A 22,074-nucleotide genomic window follows, 5' to 3' on the forward strand; every position below is an offset into this window, starting at 1 on the left:
CTGTGCTGGGAGGTGGTACTGTTTGCGAGGGCAGTCTTTATTAAAGAACATTGCAGTTCACGTTCTGTGGAGAAATTAGGCTTTTGACAGCGAATTTAACTTCGTTGTTTGAAATATTTATCGCCCTGGATGTACCAAGGGAGAAATAGGAATATAAATAGCCTGCTCTGCATGCCTAGAACACTAGTCACTCGATGTCTTTAAAGTATCACGTTGACTTAACTTAAATATGAGCAGTTTCTGAAGCATGGATTAAATCCAGAATGTAGGGAATGCTTTCCCAAGCTGCACAGTAAGAAACTGCCCTTCATGACAGATTTTCTTGAGTTCTTTGTTTATTATTAAAAAAAGAAAAAAAGACTTCACCAATGAATTGTGCACACATGACGTTTTCTAGACTGTTCTGTGCATTCTTTTTGCTTTCAAAGAGGGAAAGTTCCCATCTTGTAAAATGCTTTTGATGATCCTGTAGCAAAGGTACACGCACAGTATCGACTTGGAATACTGTCTCCTTTTTTGTAGAAGTCCATGCAGTTTACCAGCGAATTCATGTGAATACCATCTTGTTGCTGAACAGTCTTTTCCTGGCAAAGTCCATGGCTGAATTTACAGTATCTTGCTTTCGTATGATATAGCAGGAAAGCAATAATATTCAAGCAGTGAACTATTATTCTGCAAAACCTACGAAGACAAGAGAATTAACTTTTAATTTATAAAACTGACATGCTAAACCAGGAGAAGACAGTATCAGTGTCTAACTTCAAACACGATGTCCTTGGTGATAGCACCAGGTAGCGTGCTCGTTTTCCCCAGCCAGCCACTCTTTCCTGCTTGCAAGTCTTGCAGCTTTGGTCATTTTCTGTGTTCGCTTTGCAGTTCGACTTTGCCGACACGGTGGTGTACCAGGCAATCCACACCATTGAGTATTGCTTGGGGTGCATCTCAAACACTGCGTCCTACTTGAGGCTCTGGGCTCTCAGCTTAGCCCACGCACGTGAGTACTCTTTCTGGAGCAGAAGTTTGGATCGGTGTCGCAGTCAGCCTGGACCAAAGGCAGGAATGCAAGCAGCTTCCCCGGAGCTCTCTCCGGCAGTGTCAAACGCTGCTGATTTAGGACAGAGCTGTGTGCGTTAGCTGCTAGTGATCAAGTCTAAACACCAAATATCTGCTTGCATAGCACTCTGCTAGAAGCTGTCAGGGACGGATGGAAGTTAAAACGCTGAATAAAACAAAGGTCTGCTGTGCAGGTAGTCTGCCCTGCACCGCTTACAAGAGATGGGGGCAACATCCTGGTTTACTTGCCTGCAAAAACTGTTGTTCCTCTGAATTTTCCCACCTTGTCAAGATGCGAATTTGCTTGACTCCAATTTTTGCTATGTAAATAACCTGTAACCTTCTTGTTGAATGCTCTGAAATGAGTCCTCTCCTCTCCTTTTTTCTCCTGGCAGAGCTCTCGGAGGTGCTCTGGACCATGGTGATCCACGTTGGCCTCAGTGTGAGGAGTCTGGGCGGAAGCTTCGTCCTTTTCTTCATATTTGCTGCTTTTGCTGGCATGACGGTAGCAATTCTCCTGGTCATGGAGGGCCTGTCTGCTTTCCTCCATGCTCTTCGCTTGCACTGGTGAGTTACAGGAATGTTCAGAAACTGTAGAGCTCTTTGTGGTAAGGAAATTGATGTCACCTGGACTACCTGGAGAAATGCCCTCTTCCAGAAGACTGAGTTGGCTGTTGCACAGTAAAACTAAGGCTATAAAATGAGGGTAGTGGATAAGACTGAGTTGGGATCAGTAATGTTCAGAAGTGCTAGAGTACCATGGGTCTTATCTAAACATCTAAATGCCCTGTAGCAGATATGCTCTGGCGGCAGAAAGCCTTTAATAGGACCAGAGATTTTCACCCTCGTTTCTAGGAATACAATTCTTTCCTGATTGCGTGCATAAACTTAGAAATTACGGGGAATAACTGTTCTACAATTAAAAATAAATCAGAGTAAAGCTTTGTGAACAGTGGGACTGGAAGGTTGTGCTCGATGGATGAGTGTGCTTTTGGCTTTCAGTAGGACTTTTTTGTTCTGTCCTTTGCTCCGTTGCTTGGTCCCAATGTTTGTTGTCCTTGATGTGCGATAGCTGCCGGTTGCAGTTCCCTTCACATCTGGTCTGCTCTACGAGGAAAACTTTGTGCCATTGGACTGTTTGAATAGGAAGTGTGAAGTGACAGGCAGTAAAATAACAAATCAGTGTATGTGGGCTGCAGTTATCTGAAAAGGGATGCTACCCTGTAAATATCACTACTTTAGCAGATAATAGATTTTTTTAACATGGTAATCTATTCTAAATAGATTTTTCTTTAGTGTATTTTGCTGTCATACGGGAAAGCAAAATCTGGGACTGCAAGCTCAAAGATCAGTTCAAACTGAGCTCTATAAGTTGTCTCTAAAATCTCTCAGCTGTGAACTATTGTGTGCACGTGATATTGTAGCTGTAGCTCGGCGTGGTGCATGTGACTTTGCTCATCTTCATAAGACCTTGCATTGAACAGAGGGCAGCTTTGTCTGTCTGCCTTCTGGGGTGCCGTGGAGTACGAAGAATATTTCTTACTGCTCTTGCTTATTGACTGATGCTTCCTTGGTCCCTTTCCCATGATTCTTAAGCTCCTATGTACGCAGCCAGCTGGAAAACAAGAAGGAATTACTCACTTAGAGTGCTCATCACTTTCTCTGCACCCAAGTATGGAAAGTGTTCAAGAGCTTTCTCTAATCCGTGTTTAAGAGCACCTATTGTTCCACTTCAGATTCTCCGTTTGGCGTGCCGGTGGAATCAAAAGAGCAGCATGGGAATGGGTTGTGCTCTCTGCTAGGGTTCTCTTCAGGCTAAAGCGCAGAAGAGTGAGTCTGTGCCTCTTCTCTGGAGAGTTCTGGTTGCTGCCACCTCTTATGGTCATTTCCCTCCCGGTAGGTTGAAAGTGAAGTCACGTGAAGTTCACAAGGAGATTCTGTTTTGCTTAAGTGGGAGAAAAAGGCTGTTCTGAGCACTTTTTAAAAATAGTCTCATAAGTGGAAAAGGAAGCCAGTGCCTTTTGGAAACAAACAAGCAGAAGTCTCTTTGCACTCTTCCCCATCTCCTGGGGAATGAAAACTTTGTCCTCTTGTGTTCTCCGTTGACAAGCGTGCTTCAGTGCACACTGAAACATCGCGGTGTGCCTGGTCTCTGTAGCTCGAGTGAGTCGGGATTCGCCCAGTTCAGAGGTGTCTCCATCTTGTGCTGAGGGAGCCTCTTGTGGGGGGGCTGCTCCTGCAAATGGCTGCTGGATGGTGCTTCTGTTTTTCCTGGCATCCAGCCTAGAAATCATCATACCAGTCACTTGAGATCTTCTTGTTGACTGGCTGGTGTTTCCTCATCCTCACACTGCTGTCACTGTACTGCACGGTTGCATCAGTGTGAAGAGAGAGCTCTGCACACCCCGCTCAATATTAGCGCTAGCAGCACAGAGCAAACAGCACCCTAACTCTGTGCGCAGCGTTCCTGACCTTCAGTGGCTTGTGAATTCGTGGATTTTCAAAATCTTGCTTGTCTGGACCGCAGTGCTTTGTGGCACACTTCTGAATAGCAGTACATGAATGGTTCTGAATGCCTCTTCTTTTTTACTCTAGCTAAGAAAGCATGTTTTTCTGCAGATACTTATCGTGTGATGATAATCACAGACCACACTTAGGGATACTGCTGACAGAGCACCCGAAGCAAGGGTGAACTAGAGTTTACAGCTCAGCAAAGAGGTGGCTTTTCACATTACCACGCTATTTCTCAAGTATGCTTAAAATATGGTCTAGAAATGTTTAAAGGGAAGATTCATGTCACTGAAATGGCAAGCAGAGAGAAAAATCCAGCTGAGTAATAGCAGTAGGCACGTGGATCACGGGTGCCATGCAGAGCAGTGCCAGGCACCTGCTGGAGAACTGCAGGACTGAGGTCCTTAACTGGGATATTTCCCCTGAACGTATGTTTCAGACTTCTATGAGAATGTAAATAAAAGTTTTACGAGAAATCTGCTCATGCTTAGGGTCTGAAAAGCAGCAATTTCACACAGCAGGTGACGTGCTGGAATTATTTTGGGTTTGTTGGATTTTCATTATCCCGGTGGAAAGGAAAGCACCTGCAGTTGTTCAAAAACGACATGCTGTTAACATTCCTTTTTGCTTCTGAACGTGGACTCAGTATGTTTCCAGTGGTAGGTGTTTCCTTTTCAGAGGGCGGGGGGTGGAGGATCAAATGCAGCTGTCCTGGGAAGAGCAGATCATGTTTTGTGGCTCTGGGAGAAGAGTCACCTATCTGGAATTCCGAAGGTGTGGGTGGCTCAGCCTTCCTGGAAAGGAGGAGTCATTCAGTGGGAAGAACAGATTCTTCCATGAGCTCTGCCTATCGGTCCCAAATGAGGAGGATTTGCTGCGTGCTTTTTCAGAAAGCGAGCATTTTTTCTGCAGGCTGGGTTCTTCTGGGGCATTTTGAGGTGGAGGAAAGCACTCAAAGTGCTGCCACAATTGCAGTCTCCTTTACCAGAGGTCTGCTGGAACTCGGTAGCAGTCTGAGCTATGCCCCATGTTGTGTGGTTAATTCCTCTCATTGTAACATCCCTGTTCTGAAATATAAAATGTATTTGTTTTTTGGTAAGGTAGCTTGACATCTCTGCTTACATTATTGTATCTCTCTCTTTTTTTTAAGCTGGCCCGCAGTTCTGATGAAAGCAAACATAGACTTTGCCCAAAAAGAGACTATTGTATCTGGATGCAAAGCTGGGTCGCAACATCATCAGTTGATGCAGAAATGTTGTTTCAGTGGAGGCGGCTGCCTGTTAAAGCAAGGTTTTAGGCTTGAATTTGATCTGGAAGCTCTTTTCCTTAGAATACGTCCCAAGAGCAGGCCGTTGCTGAAAAGAATGGATAGCAGCAGGCATAATGCAGAGCAAATCAGGTTAATTCAGAGCAGCAAAGAGCGGGGTTCGTGCTGCTCTGCAGGAGACAGGTGAGTGATAAAAGATCACTGATGTGGAGGCTCAGTTCCAGGGTTGGGAGTTCTTACCCTTGCCAATGCTACAGCCAAACCGTTGTCCAGGCTTGGCTCCAGTCACCCCGGTGTGTGTCTCAGCTCCCACACCTCAGTCCACGTCCATCAGAGTGGAGAGAGCGGTTCCCAGGCACGTGTGAGTATAGGTTTGGCAGACAGAGAGGACTGTCTGCTGGTGCTAAAGGTTTGAGTCTGGTTTCTCCTTCCTGAGTGCACGAGCAGCTTCCCTGGGAGGTGTGTGCACTTTGCCATGTACTTGAGCCAGATATAAATGTGATTTTTCTTTACCATGCATTGCCTGAGCTGTTGGAATGTCTGTGAACTGGTGGCGAAGGATGAGCTGAGTCCCTCAGAGGCAGCGAAACGGATCCCAAGCATTCCTCCTGGTCGCACGACGTTAGGTGCAGCTGCAGGTGGGAAGCTCACACAAAGCCTACTTTGTTCCAAAGGCTGTGGGGCTGCGCAGTGACACCAGAATAGGTTTCAAACACAAGCGTGGTCAGCCTCAAACAACCGTGTGCAGTAAATAAAAAGCAGCAGCTCTGTGGTGCCTTGCAGATGGCTGTTCTCAGCTGTAAACTGAGAAGAGAGGCAGGCCCTGCCCTGGCATTGCTCCTGGCCTGCAGCCACCGAGGGGGAGTGCTGCTTTCTGAGAGGCGTGGGCGTGCTGGAGCTGCATCCCACTTGCAATCCAGCCAGCAGACGGGGGAGTAGTAAAGCCCAGCTCCCCACCCACTTGCCAGAAATGTATTTATTTTCCTTCACAAAGGTCATAAGCCAGGGTATGTCTTTAGCGTGACCATAACAGCAGAGTACTGCTCTAGAAGGCCGTCTGCTCTAAGTGTAGGATGGAATGATCCCACAGCATGTGAAACTGCTGTCCTTTTGGGGATAGAGAGGCTACAGCAACCTACACAAACACCCTGCTCGCTTTGTACCGCAAGGTGCACTGTAGGCTACCCTCGGAGTCGCTGCCAGCTCGGGCATCGACGCACTCCTTAAGGATATAAATACCAGGCAGGAATTTGCACTTGAGCTAACCGAAAGTTAGGTTTCCTGTTCAACAGATGTCTCTGCAGTTGCTTCCCGATGGGACGGTGAGCTGCCTGGTTTTCCAAACACTTTGGTTACTCTGTGACCAGCGGGTTGGGAAATCCCTGCAACTTCAGTCCGGCAAACGCTTAACTGTTACTACAAAAAAAGCTGAAGAGGGGGTTTTCTTTGATGCAAACCGCCAGAAAGCTTTTTCTGGTCTGTTTATTTACTTCGCACTGCTGTCTAGTAAATTCTTCTGCAGAACTTGATCACTGAGAGACAGTACAAAGTTTAGCAATAAAGTTAGCGTGCATGAGAGTGAGTGACCCTGGGAACAGCAATTTCTAATGTCAGAAGAGGACCTTGGGTTCTGGGCATTACTCTGGAGACAATTGCAGGAAAAACACACAGTTTAAGCTGTGGAATTTGGTTAAACTTTTCCACTGGTTTTCTAACCTTACAACAGCCTCTCCTTGAGCTCCGGGCATCCAGTTGTGGCCAGTTGTAACTGAGTCTGTCCAAAAGGAGCTTTCGGATGTCAGGGCCAGCTGGAACAGTTAATCATCGGGGTTAAAATTTCATTTACAGTGGGTTCTGTGTGAGTCAGATACCCAACCGTCTGCCTCTTATTTCCCTTTGCTTACAGAACAGTCACTTAGTCACAGGATACTTATGGAGATTATCAGGGTTCCTGAAAAACTGGAGCATGTTGGCAAGGAGCCCTTCCTCCCACACGGAAAATCCTGTTCATCCTAGGGATTCCTCTGCAGGGAACTCTCTGCTTATCAGCATGAACAGGCAGCAGAACATATCAGCAAAAAGCTCTTTTTACGAGTTTCGCTCCTGACTCCTGAGCTCTGTTGAGAAACCACTTTTTGCCAGCTGAAATACCATCGGCTTTGGACCTCGCCATGATTCTCAAACTTGAAAAAAATAATTAGAGTGAGTTTTTCTGTACTTATTCTGAATTGTGCTGGAATAGCTGTACAATTTGCTGCCGCTTGATTCCTGCAGAGACTTAGGTTTTTTAGTGGGCCACGCAATGGAAAGTGTTGCTCATGAGGCTCCTGAAACACTGTGCTTGTTTTTATTGTGAATCATGGGATTATTTTTTTCTTTCCCTATTTAGCTGTTGCTGACCATTGGACAGTTCTCGAGAATAATTCTTTTTTTAAACCGAGTTTATTAAGGGGAAGCAGGCAAACAAGGCTAAGTTAATGTTCAGCTTCAGACAACGGGCACATCTCGAGCTCGGGAGAAGGAGTCATGTGGGCAAAAACCAAATATGCTTAAGTAAATAAACAGAAGCAGCCGATGGAGGAAGTCAGAGCCAGCACCGTGCAACTGAGCTTTGTTGTGGTGAGGATGTGAACTTTGGTAACGTGATCTTATAGGAAATGCTGGGTGTTCTTAGGTGCTTCTTAGTGATACCACGGCTCAGGAGTTCTTATTTTTGTTGCCCTTCGTATCGCCTGTGGCGCTGGGATCAGTACCTTGATGGTTTTCCTCTGCTCTGTTCCAGAAACATCAAACAAACTGGTTTTTGTGCCAGTAGAGGTGGTACATCATAATCCTGCTTCTTCCTCTTTAAAGGCTAATTTTTATGGTCAATAAACAGCTACTTTTTCATGGAGTTCTTGCTAATCTCTAGCTCCTATGAGAGACCTGCCTTTCTAACAAGCAATCGCTGTTCTCTTGCAGGATTGAGTTCCAGAGCAAGTTCTACACTGGCACTGGGTTCAAGTTCCTCCCCTTCTCGTTCGATACCATCCGCGAAGGGAAGTTTGACGACTAGAGATCCCTCTGCTCCAGCAGTGTTAAGCATCTGTGATCTATGGCTAGTACTGTCCCGTGTGTCTGAGTTGCATGTACTCCTCCCCTAGTGAAAATAACTTATTGCAGCAGACTCGAGTGTTACCGTGGAATTCCAAAGCCGAGAGCTTTGGCGTTCTCAAGTAATGAGTGACACTGGATCAAAGAAACTGCTCCTTCCTTAAGTTTACCACTGAAGATACTAAGTGCATGAAGTGTCAGTGTGGTGTGTAATAGTGTCCTCCTCGTGTTGTGAGCTTCCTGGCAGGCTTAGCAGGGCAGCATGAGAAAAATGCAGCTACAGCTGAGTGGGCATAAAAGCACACGGAGAAGAAAAGGCAACTTCAGCCTGCATAAAGCTTGCTGCTCGGGAAAAGAGATTTTTACAGGAAGCTTTACATGTGGATCTACGTGTCTCTGCCTCTGATTAAATTATGAGCAACGGGCAGTTCAGGGTGTGCTTCTCCTACCTCCAGTGCTTCCACATGTGCAATGTTTTTTAACGTGGCAAAACCAACCTCTTACCCTTTGCTGAGATTCAGCTCTTCTCTGAACTCTGGACAAGGCTTGAGGTGCTGGGATGAAGGGGCACGGCTCAAGGGGCCTCAGCTAAGTGTAGGGTGGTTCTCTTTGTGCCCTAGTGATGGGGAAACACCTGGCCTTTGCCTGGCTTGTCCTTGAGGGGAAAAAAAAAAAAAAAAGCTGGTTCCTCTCCTTCATGGAGAGGAGATGCTCCTTTAACTGAGCTCAGATATCCCAGGCAAAGCTCTGTGGCCCATTCTGCTGCTCGTTTCTGGAGTCTGGTGAGCACGGGGGCTTTGCTGCTGTGCTGCTGCTAGCCCAGGCCTGTGTGCAGGTGCCTTGGGGCCAGCCTGCACAGATCAGCCTAAAAACATGACTGGAAAGATGGACAGAGAGAGATTGGGTGGTTTTTGGACAGACGTGGGGTATGTTGGAAAGTGCTCTGGTGTTTCTTACACTTGTAGCACGTGTCCCCGTTGTGCGGGGCTGCCGCTGCGCCTTGTGGACGTGGTCCAGCTGTACTCAGATACCGCCAAGTACCAGCTGGGATGTCTTGGTTTTCTCATTTAAAAACAAAGCCCAGGGGCTGCAAAGCCCTCAGAGGTCCTGGCACATCCAGCTAACGCCTTGCGCACCTGACAGCAGCGGGAGCAGCTCTTGCAGAAGCAGAGGTACCGCTGCCTACGCCGTCGGGGCGATGGTACGCTCATGGTCTAGGAGGGCCCTCAAGGGAGAAGAGAGGCTGGGTCTTCCCCAGAGGGTCTTCCCAAAAAAGTCTCCATGGCAATGGAGTCTCTGCCGTATTTTCCCACTGCAGCCGTTGCTTTTTCTCCTGTGCAAGATGCGAGATTTCTTGCCCTCCTCACCGTGATGTAGCTGTAGGAGCAGTGAGGTGTGTGTGTGTGTGTGTCTCAGTGTTGTGTGTAAACTTGTTTTTAATCGTCACAGTGGATCTGGAGTATTTATGTACGGACGGATCAGAACAGTAACAAGAATCTTCGTACTCTGGATCTGGAGAAGAAAGGCCACGCAGTGCAGGGCTGTTGAAAACGATGGGGGAAAGGGGAAAAGTGTGTGCGCACTTGGTGCAGGTGGGGTCACGCGTGCGTGCGGAGCTGCACTTTGTCACCTTCTGGGCCACTGCTGTGTTTACAGGCAGACTTTGCTGTATGTTTACAAGGGTGTTTGCAGAAAGCCAAAATCAAAATGCAGCTGGAGCAGTGACGGCAGTCCTGCCCAGGTGGAACGTGTTGCTGATGGTCACTATAAATTAAACTAACTGCACTACCTCTGGTGTGGCCTCTCCTTGTTTCCTCCCCCTGGTGCTGGGGAGGCTTTGGGGGAGAGCGGGGCCCTTAAACCTTCCTGCTCTGGCTTTTTCTGTCACCTTGGCGGCCACTAAGAAGAGAGGGGATGGGAGAGCAGGCCTGTAAAATGAGAGCAGCGTGCCTGTGCCTCGGCTGGAACGTCTCTGTGCTTTTCAAGCCCCGGTGCCCAGCCTGAACCGAGGCCAGCTGGGGCAGAGCAGGGCTGCCTCGGCTGCTCCCTGCCCCGCTAAATCCCTGCTAACTTGCTGAACCAAGCACAGATGCAGGAATTACAAACTAAACCTTGATTAAGCCTGGTTTTTGCGGATGCCCTTCCAGTGGGGCTGAGGCAAACACGCTCTGCTCCAGGACAGAGCCCCCCGGGCCGTGTTTACTCAGGCCTTTCCTGCAGGCTTGGAGCTGCCTGCGGGTTTTTTTTCCAAATGCGCAGGAGGAGCGGAAGGGAGGTTGCCGCGGGGTTTTGGGTTGATTGTGTTTTCGAAGCTGCTGCAGCTTGCTGTGCTTCCCGTCTCCTAATGTCTCAGGGATCGGGGAGGGCGAGGAGCTGGGTTGGGCAGCCTGAATTTGTCCCTGGAGCCGGAGGCTGCCTGCCCCGTGCAGGGAGGTGGTTCCCCCGCTGCTCTGGGTGCCAGCTGTGTCCAGGGGCTGCTCTCCCCTTTCACCCCTTGCACCGCTCCCAGAGCGAGCTCCTCGCGTGCGATCCAAATATTTCCGCCCGTTTCCATAGCTCTGCTTGGCTGCTTTCAGGGCCGGGAGGCAACGCGGCCACCCCCTGCTCCTGGCTGCTAGGGCAGGACCTGGCCGTGGCCCCGGGCAGCGCAGGGGAGGCCGTGGGGAGCCCTGGCCTCATTTCGGAGGAGCCCTGAGCTTGTCCCTGTCCAGGAGCAGGTGTCGGGGCTGTCCCTTGAGTCCGGCTCTGCCCTGGGAAGCGCCCACGGCGCTGTGGGTGGGTGCCCTCCCGCAGCCCCCACGGGAGACGGGCGGCCCAGGAGGGCACCCACACCCCCTCCCGGCGTGGCTTCACCTTCGTGCACCCGATGGAGACCAAGCACAGGGACGTGGCCGCCGGGCTGCCCCCGCCTCCTTCCTTCCCCGTCTTCTCCCCGACCCCCGGGGCCAGCCGAAGCCTCACCCGCCCCGGGCAGGGCAGCGGGGGCGGCCCCGGTCGCCCGCCCGGTGGCCCCGGGGCTCGGAGGGGGGGGCTCGGGCCGCTTCCCCCGCCCGCTGCCCGGTCTCGCAGTGCCCTCTTCAGGCCGGAGCTGCCCCTGCTCGGGGGCTCCCGCTGCACGGCTGCCCCCAGCCCCGCCCGGTGCCGGTGCCGGTGCCGGTGCCCCACTCCCGGCCCGGTACCGCCGCAGCCCGGCTCAGCCCGCGGGTGTGGAGCAGGCGGGGTAGAAAACGTAACCTTTATTTATGAGAACCAGAACAATGCGGGCACCGGTGCCAGCCCCGGCGCTGCCCGGCCGCTCCCACGGCTGCAGACAAAGCCCCGGGAACTCCCCCGGTCCTGGTCCCGGTCCCGGGACCCCCCCCCGCAGCCCCCGGCCGCTGGGACTGAGCGGGCCCCCGGTGCCTTCCCCGTGGCTGTGCCCAGCAGCGCAGCAAGCAAAGCCCCGAGCCCCCCACCCCGAGCCCCCTCCTCGGGGCCATCCTATGGCAAAGCTGCTCCAAGCAGCTGCAGGCTGAGCACCCCGGTGCTGAGCCCCCCGGGGCCCACTCCCGGGGCTCCTCCGGTTTGGGGCTACCGGCACTGCCCTCACCGGGACCCCGGTTCCCAGCCAAGCCCCGCTGGCCGTACCCAATGTCCGAGCTGCTGCTGCCCGGTGGCACGGCCGCCCTCAGCTCAGCACCTCCCGGGCCACTTCCCGGGGGGCCAGCACCGGTTTCCCCCCTGGCTCAGCCTCCCCGGGCTGTGGGCAGGGGCAGCGCAGCGTGCAGGAGGCCACCAGCACCAGCTCCTCGTCTCCTTCAGGGCCAACCGGGGGCTCTGCATCCTCCTCCGCCTGCTCCAACGCTGCCAGCCCGATGGCCGCGTCCGGCCCCGGGGCCAACCAGGGGTGCTGGAGGCACTGCTGGGCCTGCGCCCGCTCCCTGCGGGCAGAGGGGGACGGTCACCGCGGCCCCACGGCTCCCCCAGCCCCGTGGCTCCAGCCGTGATGCCCGGGCGGGTACCTGGGGTCCCGGATGAGCAGCGAGCGGAGGAAGTCGACAGCCAGCGGGGAGATGCCCTGGAAGAGCTCGGCCGGGTACCGCACGTTCACCTGGGCGATGTTGAGGAACGTCTCCTGCTTGCTGTCCCCCAGGAAGGGCGACTCGCCCGTCAGCATGACGTAGGTCAGCACCCCCACGCTCCTGCGGAGAACGGGCGCTGAGCCGGGGGGCACGGCCAGGGGGCACGGCTGCAGCCTGAACCTCACGGGGACCCGGGGACGTGCTGGTTTGGGACCGCGGGGACGTCACCAGCACGATGTGGCTTCCCCCAAGCCATCCCCAAGAGCTCAGCCCAGCTCCCACGGAGGACGCAGGCGACCGCGGCGCTTCCCAGCAGGGTCGGGGTGCGCGGACGCCCCTTACCACATGTCGGTGGCCGTGCTGATGGGCTCGTAGCTGAGGACCTCTGGAGCTGCAGGGAGCAAGGGGGGAGCTCAGAGGGGCCCAGCGCAGCAGAGCCCGGTGCAGGATTAGCCCCACCGTGGCGCTTACCCACGTACTCCGGCGTGCCCAGGATCTCCCGCACCTCCTGCACCGCATCCACCCGCCGCGAGAGCCCGAAGTCCACGATGCGGATGTCACCCGGGGGGCTGCTGCGGGTCAGCAGGATGTTCTGGGGCTGACGGGCAGGGGACGGCATCAGCGTGGTCCTGCTTCCACCCCAGCCCCTGCCCGCAGCCCCCAGCCCCAGGCCGGTACCTTGAGGTCGAGGTGGACGACGCCGTGCCGGTGCAGGAAGGCCACGCCGCTCAGGATTTGCCGCAGCAGGCGCACGACGTCCTTCTCGGTGAAGGCTTCGTCCTCCTCGGCCACGCACTGGTGGAAGATCTCCCCGCCGGCGGCGCTGGGAGCGGAGCCACGCGGTGAGGGGCCGGCGGAGCGGGCAAAGACCCCACGCAGCCACCGGTGGGGGCACGGCCCCGGGGACGAGCCCGGTGCAAAGCCCCGGGATGCCGTGCGAGGCAGCCAAGCACGGCTCTGCGGGCAGGATGTGGCCGGGGCTCGGCGGCTGGGGCCGGGTGAGAAGCGGGGCTGGAAGCGTTTCCCAGGCGAGCGCCGGCTCCGGACTCACCACTCGAGCACCAGGACGATCTCGCGGGGCGTCTCGTAGACGGCGTGCAGGCCGATGACGTGGGGGCTGGCGGCCGCCATCTCCAGCACCGCGACCTCGTGGAGGATGTCGGGCCGGCAGTCCTCGCCCTGCCGCCGCTTCCGCAGGAACTTGGCGGCGAACTCTCTGCCCGTCGCCTTCTCCACGCACTTCTTCACCACCGCGAACTTGCCCCTGCGCAGGGAGGGCTGTCAGCGGGGCGCCCCGGGGATGGGGGCGAGCAGGGACCCCTGGGCCCCGGGTCCAGCATCACTGCTCGGGGCGATGGAGCGGGGCATCGCGTCCGAAAATCAGAGGCTGTGCCCCACGGGGACCCCGCTGCCCACGCAGGACCCAGTGCTGCAGGAGGGCCATCAGCCCACGAGCCACCCCATGCCCCGTAGGGCCCCTCCAGTGGTGCCAGTCCTCGCAGCCACAAGTGTCACGAGCCAGCAGGCCTCAGCTGCGGAGCTGCCTGGGAGGCTCGGCCTCCCTCTCTGCCACCGGAAAGCACAGACCCGGCTCCGTCAGCCCGGCAGAAACCACACGGCGCTGCTGAGCGAGGCGCTGCGGGGCCCCCAGCCCCTGCCTCTCACCTGCCACAGGAAGCGCAGGCGTACCCCAAATGGCAATTCCGCAGCTGCTGGCCCCAAAATTTCGGCATCGGTGCGAGCAGCGTGGAAGCCTCCGGGGCTTTGGGGAGGGCACGGTGTGCAGGGGTGCGTGGAAGCACGCTGCCGGTCGCAGCTCGAGCACGCGGCGCTGCCAGGAGCTGGGCACCGGGCAGGAGAGGACCCAGCTGCCTGCGGGTCCCTGGGGGGCACTGGGGAACCCCAGGACCCCCGCTGCGGGCAGAGCCCCGGCACCCTCGGTGCCCCCAGTTGTAGGGCTGGGACCTGTCCCCGTCCCCAGAGAAATGGGGAACCGGGGGTGGATTCTCAGAAGAGCGGAGGCGATGCCGGCCCGAGGCCCCGCAGGTGGTGACGACACCGCAGGCTCTTGGCAAACGCTTCCTGCGCTGGTGGGAACCGCTGCGGCCACCTGGGGGGGTGCCAGCCGAGGGGTTCCCCCCCTTCTATGTGCCCCTCCAACAGCCCCCGGACTGGCTGTCAGCCCTTCCACCGGCAGGGCTGGGGCTGAGCGAGGTGCCCAGGAGGGTGAGGGGGGCAGGACGCACGGGGTGCCGGGCCCTTTGCTGCCCCTTTGCAGGCCGGACCCCCTGCCCCAAAGCCTGGGCACCCAGTGTGGGTGCGGGGAGGGTCCCGGGGCTGCCCCTCGGCCCCTTCCTGCTCCCAGCTGAGCCCCGAGCCCAGCTCCTGCCCGTCCGGGCTGCCAGGACCCTGCAGCGTCCCTGGCGCAGCTGAGCCTCCTGCACCCTGCTGTGTCCCCACTGCACCCCTGCTGCAACTCTTCTGTGCCCCCCCCACACACCCCTGCTGTGTCCCCCCCTCACCCCTGCTGCGTTCCCCCCTGCATTTGTGCCCCCCTACATCCCCCCCTGCATCTGACCCCCCCCCGCACCCTGCTGCATCCCTGCTACACCCCTGCTGCACCTGCGCTGCATCCCTCTGCACCCTGCTGCTCCCCCCCCTGCTCCCCCCCAGCACCCCCCAGCCCCCACGCTCCCCGCACCCCCCCCCCAGCACCCCCCAGCACCCAGACCCGTGCCCCCACACCCCGGTGCGCCCCCACCCGCTCCTACCTGCCCAGCTCCCCGCCCAGCAGCGCGAAGCCCTCTCCGAAGGGCTCGGTGCGGATCGGGCTCCGGGGCCCGGCCAGCATCCCCGGGCGGCTCATCCTGCCCCGGGAACGGCACAGCCGCTGCGCCCGGGCCCGCGGCTCCCGGCGCAACGGGGGAAGCGCAGCCGGAGCGCGCTCCCTCCACCCCCGGGGGGCGGCCCCGCGGCCGGGCCCTCCCCCGCCCCGCCGCGGGTCCCGGGGTCCCGGAGCAGCGCCCGGCCGGGGAGCCGCGGGGACCGGGGGGGCTCCGCGGGGAGGGGGGGGGGGGGTGGGGGGCGAGCGGGGCCGACCGGGACCGGGACCGGGCCGGTTCCGCCTCTCCCGGGGGTGCCCAGCCCCCGGCGGTGCCCGCGGGGCGCCCGCACCACGACCACGGCCCCGGCCCCGGTCCCACCGGGTACCGGGCACCGGGCGGGGCAGGGCGGAGCGGGCCCGGTGCGGGAACCCAGCGCCGGTACCGGCACCGGGGAGGATGCTCGGGCCCCGCCCACGCCCCCCTTTCGTGACCACGCCCCCTTTCGTGACCACGCCCCCTTTCATGACCACGCCCAGTGCCGCGACCACGCCCAGTGCCACGCCCGCGCCCATTGCAATGACCGCACTCACCGCCGTGACCGCGCCCACCGCTGTGACCACTCCCGCTCGTGACCACGCCCATTCCCGTGACCACGCCCACTGTCACCACCGCGTCCCATACGCCGACCACGCCCACTCCCGTGGCCACGCCCACTGCCGCCACATCTCCCAATGCCCCCAACCTCGCCCACTCCCATGGCCACGCCCACCGCCCTTGACCGCCGCCGCCGCCACACCCTCAGCCTCGACCCCGCCCACCTCCCCGCCCCGCCCACCTCCCCGGCCCCACCCCGGCCCCCTTTTCTCCGATTGGCCGCGCCGCGGCCCCGCCCCTCAGCCGGCGGCGCGGATTGGCGGAGCGGGACGTCGCTCAGGGCCAGGCAGCGCGGCCATGGCGGGGCCGCTGCGGGTGGCGGCGCTGGCGGCGCTGCTGGCGGCGGCGGCGGTGGTGGTGGTGGTGGTGCGGGCCCCGGTACCGGAGCGGCGGCAGGAGGCGGCGGTGCGGGCCCTGGCTCGGCGCCTCCTCGGCCCCCGGGCCGCCGCCGCCGTGGCGCTGTCGGTGGACGGGGCGCTGGCGGCGGGCGGCCCCGACGCGTACCGGCTGCTGTCGCCGCCCGGTGCCGCCGTGGCCGTGGCCGTGACCGGTTCCAGCGGCGTGGCGGCCGCCGCCGGGCTGTACCGCTACCTGCGGGACTTCTGCGGCTGCCACCTCTCGTGGGCCGGGGCGCAGCTCCGCCTGCCCGAGCCCCTGCCGCGGGTACCGGCCGAGATCCGCGTCGCCACCCCCAACCGGTACCGGGGCCGCGCACCGGGACGGGGCGGGACGGGACGGCACGGGACGGGGGGTGGTGGTGCGGGGGGTACCGGGGGGCTCCGTTGCTGCACCAGGCTCCCCGGTGCAACCGGTGCGCGGGGCTCCCGGGGCTCTGTTACTGCCCTGGGTGCTGAAGGTGCAGGGGGGGCACCGGGGGCTCCGTTAACGCACCGGGTGCTGGGGGCTCCGTTAGTGCACCGGGCTCCCCGGTGCTGCCGGTACCTGGGGGCACTGGGGGCTCCGTTAATGCACCGGGCTCCCTGATGCTACCGGTTCATGGGGCTCCCAGGGGGCTCTGTTACTGCTCTGGCTGCTGAAGGTGCAGGGGGGCACCGGGAGCTCCGTTAATGCACCAGGTCTCCCAAATGGTACCGGTGCACGGGGCTCCGTTAACGCACCGAGTGCTGCCGGTGTGTGGGAGCCTTGGGGACCCCATTAACGCACCGGTCCCCTGGGCGCGGGGGCACCCTGGGGGCTCTGTTCCTGTCCCGGCTCCCCCCCGGTGCTGCTGACGTCCGTACGGGGGGGGCTCTGCCGGTGCCCTTCGTGCCACGGGTCAGCCCGTCCGTGCCAGCTCGGGCACGGAGCCGGGCACCGCTCACACCTCGTTAGCCCGGGACAAAAGGCTCTCGCCCTTACGTAACGGGGGAGGCAGCGGGGGGCCGGGGCCCCCCCGTCCTTGTGTCAGCACCCCTTCGCTCTGCCCCAGGTACCGCTACTACCAGAACGTCTGCACCCAGAGCTACTCCTACGCCTGGTGGGACTGGGCGCGCTGGGAGCGGGAGATCGACTGGATGGCGCTGAGCGGCATCAACCTGGCGCTGGCCTTCGTGGGGCAGGAGTTCGTCTGGCAGCGGGTGGAGTATCCCCGGGGCCGGGGGGCTGCAACGGGGCCGTGGTGGGCGTCGGGCAGGGGGGAGCTGACGGCCGGGCTGCCCGCAGGTCTACCTGTCCCTGGGTCTGAACCAGTCGGAGATCGACGCCTACTTCACGGGGCCGGCGTTCCTGGCGTGGAACCGCCTGGGGAACCTCCACGGCTGGGCAGGGCCGCTGCCGCGCGCCTGGCACCTCAAGCAGCTCTATCTGCAGGTACCGGGGGGGATCTCATCCTGCTCCGCCGTGCTGGGGTGGTGCTGGGTGCGGACTTCTTTCTCCCGGGGCCCAGAGACCCCCCGTAGGGCCTGGGGCTCCTCTCCCGTCGCTCCTCTTCCTCCCTCCTCTTCCTCTCTCCCAGTACAGGATCGTGGAGAGGATGCGCTCGCTGGGCATGATCACGGTGCTGCCGGCCTTCGCCGGCCACGTGCCGCAGGGGGTTCTCCGGTACGTGCGGCTGCGCTCACAGACCCCAAAGGTCCTTGAGCTCCCTGCCCAGCGGGTCCTGGCTCCGGGTCCCACCTTCGGGCAGCACCGGGCACCCCTGGGGGCTCTCGTGCAGCGTGCCCAGCGCGCGGTCCCATCCTGCTTCTGATCCCCGTCCCTGCCCTCCGGCTCAGGGTCTTCCCGCGTGTGAACGCCACTCGCCTCGGGGGCTGGAGCCACTTTGATTGCACCTACTCCTGCACCTACCTCCTGGACCCCGAGGACCCCATGTTCCAGGTGATCGGCACCCTCTTCCTGAAGGAGCTGATCAAGGAGTTCGGCACCGACCACATCTACAGTGCCGACACCTTCAACGAGATGAGCCCGCAGTCCTCCGACCCCGCGTATCTCTCGAGGGTCAGCAACGCCGTCTTCAGGTCAATGACGGGAGGTGGGTCCGGGCCGGGGCCGCGTGGGGGCACTGAGCTTGGGCAGACCCCCAAAGACTTCCATAAGAGGGTGGCAGTGGGGTCTGGGGGTGCTCCCCATGCCTCACCCTCTGTCTCCGTCCCCAGCCGACCCCGAGGCGCTGTGGCTGATGCAGGGCTGGCTCTTCCAGCACCAGCCGGACTTCTGGCAGCCGGCGCAGGTGCGGGCGCTGCTGCACGGCGTGCCCCTGGGCAGGATGATCGTCCTCGACCTCTTTGCCGAGTCCAAGCCCGTCTACCCGTGGACGGAGTCCTTCTACGGGCAGCCCTTCATCTGGTGCATGCTGCACAACTTTGGCGGCAACCACGGCCTCTTCGGCACCGTGGAGGCCATCAACCGCGGCCCCTTCGAAGCTCGCCGCTTCCCCAACTCCACCATGGTGGGCACGGGGCTGGCGCCCGAGGGCATCGAGCAGAACGACGTGGTGTACGAGCTGATGAACGAGCTGGGCTGGCGCCACGAGCCCCTCGACCTCCCCGCCTGGGTGTCCCGCTACGCCCAGCGCCGCTACGGCGCCCCCAACGCCGCCGCCTCCTCCGCTTGGCGTCTGCTCCTCCGCAGCGCCTACAACTGCACGGGCATCTGCGTCAACCACAACCGCAGCCCCCTGGTGCGCCGCCCGTCCCTGCACATGGACGCGCGGCTCTGGTACAACGCCAGCGACGTCTACGAGGCTTGGAGGCTGCTGCTGAGCGCCGGCGCCGCGCTGGGCTCCAGCCTCACCTACCGCTACGACCTGGTGGACGTCACGCGCCAGGCGGTGCAGCAGCTGGTGGGCGACTACTACCTGAGCATCCGCGGCGCCTTCCAGAGCCGCGCGCTGTCGGAGCTGCTGACGGCCGGCGGCGTGCTGGTGTACGACCTGCTGCCCGAGCTCGACAGCCTCCTCTCCAGCCACGGCCTCTTCCTCCTGGGCCGCTGGCTGGAGAGCGCCCGCGCTGCGGCCACGAGCGACCGGGAGGCCGAGCTGTACGAGATGAACGCCCGCAACCAGGTGACGCTCTGGGGACCGAGCGGGAACATCCTGGATTACGCCAACAAGCAGCTGGGGGGGCTGGTGCTGGATTATTACGGCGTACGCTGGAGCCTCTTCGTCTCTCTCCTGGTGGAGAGCCTCAACTCGGGCAGCCCCTTCCACCAGGACCAGTTCAACCAGGCTGTCTTCCAGGTGGAGAGGGGCTTCATCTACAACAAGAAGCGTTACCCTACGACGCCCGTCGGCGACACGCTGGAGATCTCCAGGAAGCTTTTCCTCAAATACTACCCCGGGGCCATGAAGCGGAGCCGGGCTGGGCCAGCGTGATTTGGGGCCGTGCCTCTCGGAGCCTCCCCCAGGAGGGAGGGCAGAGACCCCGCGTCCTCACGCATCGAGGCTCCCGCAGCTCCTCGCCTGATCACCGTGTCCCTCCCTGATTGCCGTGTCCCGGCGGTGCTGGAATGAAGGCGCAGAGTCCTGCTGGGACCAGGCTGTGTGCTTTGTTTGTGGGGGCAAGATGAGCCCCGGAGGGGGCTGGTGGCCAGCTGTGGGGCAGGCTGTGCTCCAGGGACCGCTGCTGCGCCGTGCTCAGCCCTGACGGCCCCTCCTGGCTGCCCCACGCCCGCCCCACTGGAGCTGAGCCGCCCCACGGCAGGGAGCAAGGAGGCAGGGCTCTCTGCTGCCCCGCTGGCCACTCGGTGGGACCTGGGACGGTGCGGAGGGACAGAGGACAAACGGACACAGGGGCTGGCATGTCCCCCCAGGACAAGCACCTGGCCAAGCAGCAGGGAGCCAGCCTTGCCCCGTGGCTTGTGCCCCCTGGCTCCCCTCCTGGTGGGGTGGCCAGCCGCCGAGCTTGGTTCCTGTGGCATTGAAGGAGCCTTGGCAGTTTTCTGCGGTGATGCTGGGGCTGGGCTCCTCAGGCCGGGCTTTTTCTGTGCCTTTTCCTCCCCTCGCTGGGGCTCGGGCCGAGGCTGCGTGGCCCTGGGTCTCTCTGGCCCCGGGCAGGGTGGGGGCTCCAGCCTGCAGAGCTATTAAAGGCTTGGACACTGAGTGCTGTCAGGCTCCTCCGCTTCTCCCCAGCGTGCAATTTGTTTGAAATTTGGCAAGGGAGCAGCTCGCTGCTGGGATTTTTTTCCCCTGAGGGGGAAGAAAGCACGGCCAGCTGTGGGGCTGCTGCTCGGGGCTGTCCCCGGCTGGTGTGGAGCTCGGGGGCTGCCTTCCCCTGGTGCCCCCGCGCCTCCTCCCCAGGGTGGGATCCTGGCTCCGCCGCGGGGTCTTTATCTCGGCAGCTGCACCAGCATCAAGGCAGAGGGAGGCAGGTGGAGGGGCCTTGAGATAAGCGGGCAGACAAAACACGGAGGGGAAGAGGGAGGGAGGGGGCCCCTGCCCAGCCCTTTTAAACAGCGCAGCCCCCCCGGGCCCGGCACTGCCGCGGTGCCCATGGAGCAAACCGCGGTGCTGATCACCGGCTGCTCCTCGGGCATCGGGCTGGGGCTGGCCGCCCGCCTGGCAGCCGATCCCGCTCGCAGGTTCAAAGGTAAAGGGGCGATGCTGCGCCGCGGGGGGCCCGGCACCACGGGGGGCCCGGCACCAAGGGGGTCTCCCCCCGCTGGTCCCTGGAGCGGCAGTGCTGCCCCGCGGCCCCGCTCTCTCCCCCAGTGTTCGCCACCATGCGCGACCTGGCCAAGGGCGAGCGGCTGCGGGAGCGGCTGGGGGGCGGCTGCCCCGAAACGCTGGAGCTGCTGCAGCTGGACGTCACCGACCCGCGCTCGCTGGCCGCCGCCGCGCGCCGGGTGCAGGGACAGCGGCTGGACGTGCTGGGTACGGTTCTCGCTGCCCCCCCCGGGGGGCTCCCCGGGGATCAGCCGGGACCGGGTGCCAAATAATAGGATGAGCCAAGGTGGTCCTGCGTGGGGCTGGGGGGTGCTGCAGCCCTAAGGATGGGGTGGGATGGGTTTGGGGGTGCAGGGAGGAGAAGTGGGGTTTGGTCCCCGTGTCCCCATCCCCAATCCACCGCCCTGGTGCTGAGGGTGCCCAGCTCACGGGGGCCGTGCCCCGGCAGTGTGCAACGCGGGGGTGGGCCTGATGGGCCCCCTGGAGACGTGCTCCGAGCAGGCCATGAGGACGGTGTTCGAGGTGAACCTCTTCGGGGCCATCCGCACCATCCAGGCCTTCCTGCCCGCCATGAAGCGCCGCAGGGCCGGCAGGATCCTCGTCACCGGCAGCGTCGGGGGGCTGCAAGGTGGGCGCTGCCTGGGGGGGGGCTGCGCCGGCTTGGGGGGGGGGGCGGGGGGAGCCCGGCTCTCAAAACACCGCTCTGCCCCAGGGGTGCCCTTCAATTCCGTGTACTGCGCCAGCAAATTCGCCGTGGAGGGGCTGTGCGAGAGCCTGGCCATCGTCCTGCGGCCCTTCAACATCCAGTGAGTGCCGGCGGCGGCGCGGGGAAGGGGCGCGAAGCCTGCGGCCGGAGGGGCTCGTGGCTGACGGCCCCCCCCCGTGGGGCTGCTCCTTCCCGCAGCGTGACGCTGGTGGAGTGCGGGCCGGTCCACACGGGCTTCCTGCAGAACCTGCAGCGCGCCGACCCCGAGGGCAGCGAGCTGCAGGGGCTGGACGCCGACACGCAGCGCCTCTACCGCCGGTACCTGCGGCACTGCCGCGGCCTCTTCCGCGACGCGGCCCAGGAGGTGGAGGAGGTGCTGCAGGTAGGGTGGGATGGGATGGGATGGGATGGGATGGGATGGGATGGGATGGAGGCTCGGGTCCAGGGCTGAGCCCTCTGCGGTGCCAGGTGTTCCTGGAGGCCATCGGCACCCCCTGCCCGCCCCTGCGCTGCGTCACCACCCAGCTCTTTGCCCCGCTGGCGCGCCTGAAGCTGGCCAGCCCCGACGGCTCCGACTACGTGCGGGCCATGCACGACTTCGTCTTCGGCCCCGATGAAGACGGCGGGGACCAGCCCTGAGCACCGGTGCCGGGAGAGCACCGGCGGCAGGGGATGGGTCCCCCCACGCTGGCAATAAACCCCTGCTGCTGCCGCGCAGCTCCGGCTCCGTCCCTGCTGTTTGTGGGGCAGGACAGCACCGGCAGGGGGCAAGGGTGGGTGGGTGGGTGGGTGGTGGGCATCGC

General features: G+C 60.7%; 4 protein-coding genes across 14 annotated transcripts in view; 3 read left to right on the top strand and 1 right to left on the bottom strand.

Moving 5' to 3' along the window:
- ATP6V0A1 (ATPase H+ transporting V0 subunit a1) overlaps positions 1–9,712 on the top strand; it is a 30,850-nt gene extending 21,138 nt beyond the window's left edge. For all 9 annotated transcript variants that reach the window (XM_040536594.1, XM_040536599.1, XM_040536601.1 and 6 more), the window contains 3 exons: positions 877–994; positions 1,449–1,620; positions 7,793–9,712. In XM_040536594.1, coding sequence (XP_040392528.1) covers positions 877–994; positions 1,449–1,620; positions 7,793–7,886 — 384 coding nt within the window. In that variant the 3' untranslated portion in view covers positions 7,887–9,712. The remainder of the gene's footprint in view (positions 1–876; positions 995–1,448; positions 1,621–7,792) is intronic.
- Positions 9,713–11,131: 1,419 nt separating this feature from the next.
- Positions 11,132–14,912, bottom strand: LOC121059729 (serine/threonine-protein kinase 17A-like). 3 transcript variants are annotated; one of them, XM_040536875.1, is made up of 8 exons: positions 14,757–14,907; positions 13,651–13,816; positions 13,037–13,249; positions 12,664–12,808; positions 12,457–12,583; positions 12,328–12,376; positions 11,926–12,105; positions 11,441–11,844 (listed from the first exon to the last, which is right to left on the bottom strand). In XM_040536875.1, exons 2-8 carry the CDS (start codon positions 13,716–13,718, stop codon positions 11,592–11,594), a joined length of 1,035 nt encoding a protein of 344 aa, XP_040392809.1. In that variant the 5' UTR covers positions 13,719–13,816; positions 14,757–14,907; the 3' UTR covers positions 11,441–11,591. The 3 variants fall into 3 exon arrangements, with proteins under 3 accessions (XP_040392807.1, XP_040392809.1, XP_040392808.1); XM_040536873.1 differs by lacking the exon at positions 13,651–13,816 and having other exon boundaries at positions 11,132–11,844; positions 14,757–14,912; XM_040536874.1 differs by lacking the exon at positions 14,757–14,907 and having other exon boundaries at positions 13,651–14,469.
- Positions 14,913–15,761: 849 nt separating this feature from the next.
- NAGLU (N-acetyl-alpha-glucosaminidase) lies at positions 15,762–20,001 on the top strand. Its single transcript, XM_040536708.1, has 6 exons — positions 15,762–16,162; positions 16,894–17,041; positions 17,127–17,273; positions 17,419–17,504; positions 17,678–17,934; positions 18,059–20,001. Exons 1-6 carry the CDS (start codon positions 15,762–15,764, stop codon positions 19,273–19,275), a joined length of 2,256 nt encoding a protein of 751 aa, XP_040392642.1. The 3' UTR covers positions 19,276–20,001.
- A 356-nt stretch (positions 20,002–20,357) lies between these two features.
- On the top strand, positions 20,358–22,046 carry HSD17B1 (hydroxysteroid 17-beta dehydrogenase 1). Its single transcript, XM_040536890.1, has 6 exons — positions 20,358–20,488; positions 20,611–20,772; positions 21,014–21,193; positions 21,278–21,371; positions 21,470–21,653; positions 21,740–22,046. Exons 1-6 carry the CDS (start codon positions 20,392–20,394, stop codon positions 21,908–21,910), a joined length of 888 nt encoding a protein of 295 aa, XP_040392824.1. The 5' UTR covers positions 20,358–20,391; the 3' UTR covers positions 21,911–22,046.
- Positions 22,047–22,074: the final 28 nt, after the last annotated feature.

The sequence above is a fragment of the Cygnus olor genome, chromosome 25, assembly GCF_009769625.2.
Source record: "Cygnus olor isolate bCygOlo1 chromosome 25, bCygOlo1.pri.v2, whole genome shotgun sequence".
NCBI lineage: Eukaryota > Metazoa > Chordata > Aves > Anseriformes > Anatidae > Cygnus > Cygnus olor.